This window comes from Nicotiana sylvestris, chromosome 5 (assembly GCF_000393655.2).
Source record: "Nicotiana sylvestris chromosome 5, ASM39365v2, whole genome shotgun sequence".
NCBI classification, from domain to species: Eukaryota; Viridiplantae; Streptophyta; class Magnoliopsida; order Solanales; family Solanaceae; genus Nicotiana; species Nicotiana sylvestris.
Genome location: NC_091061.1, coordinates 179,922,910 through 179,926,362, shown reverse-complemented (window position 1 = coordinate 179,926,362; position 3,453 = coordinate 179,922,910). Strand labels below are relative to the sequence as shown.

General features: G+C 31.7%; 1 protein-coding gene across 1 annotated transcript; it reads right to left on the bottom strand.

The window, feature by feature from the left end:
* Positions 1-210: 210 nt before the first annotated feature.
* On the bottom strand, positions 211-786 carry LOC104250049 (ethylene-response factor C3-like). The gene has a single exon (XM_009806580.2). The coding sequence runs from the start codon at positions 784-786 to the stop codon at positions 211-213; it is 576 nt and encodes a 191-aa protein (XP_009804882.1).
* Between the last annotated feature and the right edge of the window lie 2,667 nt (positions 787-3,453).

The following is a 3,453-nucleotide window of genomic DNA, read 5'->3' as shown; positions in this document are numbered from 1 at the left end:
ATCCCACTAGTGTGGTTTGGGAAAGATAGTGTATACGCAGAACTTACCCTACTCGAGGGAATAGAGATGCTGTTTCTGAAAGATCCCCTTCTACAAAGTGTATTTCGCGTCCAGTGGCAATAAAATCACGACTCGATTTAATTTAAAAAAAATTATAAAATAAAACCATGAACAAGGAGTAGATTACTTACAGATGGGGAAATTAGTAGATTAATAATTTGAACAACAAGAGTTCTCAGATGATAAGAGTTCATCTAATAGATCAGGACCTAAGTCTTCAAATATCAACACATTCTCTTCTTCTTTAATATTCACTTGCTTCTTTCTTGAACTTCTACTATTTCTTTTCTTGTGTTTCTCTTTTAGGGCTGCAGCTGGTGACAACAATCCATCTTTTATGTTATTACATTCCATTTTTTGTAGCGATTCGCGCACTTTTTCCACTGGAAAATTCAGGCAAGTTTGGGCACCTCTCATAGAAAACGCAGCTTGATCATAAGCCATAGCAGCTTCTTCAGCAGTATCAAAAGTTCCAAGCCAAACCCTAATTCCATTCCTCGTCGAATCCCTAATTTCTGCTGCATATTTTCCCCATGGACGTTTTCGAACACCTATATATTTCTGGGGATTTCTTGGATTGAAGTTAACTTCTTCATCATTTGTTTCTCTTTCTTTTGAAGAATTAGTTTCTATTGATGATTCAGCTTCAACTTTAACTTTGACTTCCTCAGCAACAATAGAAACATTTGAAGTTTGTTCCTGATATTGATTCTTTAAATGTTCCATCAGTGGTGGAGATTAAAGCTGTTCTTTGATCCCTTTATTGTACATATTTTTAGTATAAAGTTCTGAATATGAGTGGACAAGCTTAATATGTCTAAGGGGTCGTTTGGTTGTGGAATTTGAGAAATTAGTTTCCACAATAAGTGACCATTCTACCTTTTTATTTTGGTCCAAAATAAGCGTCCATTTACATAATCAAGAAGGAATTAATTTTATTTTTCCAAAATTTGCTCTTATTTATATATTCCAATGTGTCAAGGTCAGTGACGAAGCTAGGAATTTACCCAAGGGTCTTCAAATTTGAAGAAGTGGAAAAAAATCCCGACAAAGGGTGTTTAATATGTGTTATATACCTTTAAAATGTAATATTTTATCTAGATACACAGTGTAATTTTTGACGAAGGATGGTCAACTGACCACCCTTATAACCATGTGGCTTCGCCACTCGTCAAGGTAACAATTAATTAAGGTTAATTTAGTGAATACATCTTTTTCTCTGTAGGAGTTCGTATTTCCTTTAAAGGTGTGCCAAATATAAAATGGTTACTTATTGTGGATCGGAGGGAGTACATTGTTTGGTTGGCTGAATAAGAAACGAATAATCTCAGCATAACTAATGCAACACTTGGTTGGTGCGAAATATGATACTCCTTTCGCTTCATAATTAATAAGTGACCTTTTAACCTTTGACATACCCTTAAAAAATATTAACTCCTAGAAAAAATAAGTATTTTGACGAAATTATCCTTAATTAATGAATTGGAGGGACCTTATTGGATTAAATAAGTGAACAAGTGGGAAATAATTATTTGAACAAGTTGGAACCCTGTGGCATCTGTATTAGATTTAGGAGTTATAATTAGGTTTTGTCGAAAAGCGAGATTAGGACAAGGATTAATTAGCAACTGATCATGATCTACTTGGTATAATTGTTAGACTTGAGCTGGATGATCAGACTCATTATGAGGTTTATTTAATTATTAATTTTAGCCATTTTAATTGATTATCTTGTAGTCTGTCACCAAACTCTCCAGTCTCCACCAATAGAAATATGTATTATACCTTAAAGTGACAAAATTTCAATAGAAGTGTCCCTAATTGTATTATGATTTAGTAATATATATAAATTATACTCTTTACATAATACTGCGAGACCTCTCTATAACAGTCTTTCTCTATAACATCACTTCACTATAACAAATGATTTTTTCATGTTATATTATAATATATGTTTTTTATAATAGCATTTTCTGTAGCAGCAAAAAAATATTGGAACAAAGAAGACCGTTATAGAAAGGTTTGATACGAGTGAAACTATCTTGTCACGGTCATTATTGTTTTAATTTGGACTCAACTTGTCTACCAAAATGAATTGGAGGTGACTAACAAGAGTGATTTTGGAGTTCTTCCATCTTTAATCAAAAGTTTTAGGTTCGAATCTTTGTATAAATCACTTTTTTCGGACACTATTTTACCCCTAATGTAAAAGTTCCAATGCGAAAGAATTTAACCGAGTTCCGATATGAGTGTGGAAACCAAAACAAAATGATGTAGATGCCAATATGCCAATATGCCAAAGGTCAACTCTTCTCTCAACCATGTCCTTAAGCTGCTTACCTTTTTCTTATCTTCTTTTGTTAAAATTATCCAATGAGTGTTTGTTGATAAAGAATAGTCCGGTGTACTAAGCTTTCCCTATGCACAGAATCCGAAGAAGGACCGGACTACCAGAGTTTTTGTTGATAATATGGATATATTATATATAGAGAGAATCTAGTAAAATACTTCACCTTCTGGGAAATATGGTCCTTGTAATGTCTTTTTCAAGAAACATAGAAACAAAAATAAGTGCTATAAAATATAGTAGCACTATGTTCTCAAAAGTCTTCATCTTCCATCCTTTCTATAGTAGTTTTAGTTTTTAGTTTATGTTCAGTATTCGCTTTGTGGCCTGATTTTGATGCATACAATGATGTCACAGTAGAAAAAAAAGACTCCATACGATGATGCATCTAGTGACGTCACAATTGAAAAAAAGAAAAAAGAATATTGAACATCATGAAATCAAACATCGAATGCAAATATTTTTATGCCGCTTTATGAATATCTTATCCTAAATGCTTTTGTTTATTTGTTCACTGGCGAATTTAAAATTGAATTTTATGATTATCTACTGCAATCTAGTTAATATACAATATTAATTATATTTATAATAAATATTTAACAAATTTCTTTATATATATATATAGAGAGAGAGAGAGTTTGAAAGAAAATTAAACTCATAAGTCATATGCTAAATTAGGTCATAATCTTAATTATGAAAAGGATATCTAATAAGTATCTAATTTATGCCATATATTTCATTTAAGGAATCTACATAATTTAACTAACTCAAGCACGGTCTTTTATCTCTTTTTCCATTCTTTTTAAATTTATTTGTCCAACTTTTTTTCCCTTCTGGTTTTTTTAATATTCAATTAATTTGTCTTTCATAAATAAATCTGAAGGAAACATAATAAATAATTAAATATTAGCCTCACATCTGGGATTTGTCTTTTTCCGTCGGCGGATACCCCACAAGCATTTCTTTCCCTTTATTAAACGTCCATTAAATAGGACAACCAATGTTAGTGAAAGAGGTAGTTTCTTGTTTTTAATGGTTGTTTTATT

Coding starts and splice junctions, on each gene's coding strand:
- LOC104250049 (XM_009806580.2), bottom strand. CDS start 786: ATGGAACATTTAAAGAATCAATATCAGGAACAAACTTCAAATGTTTCT.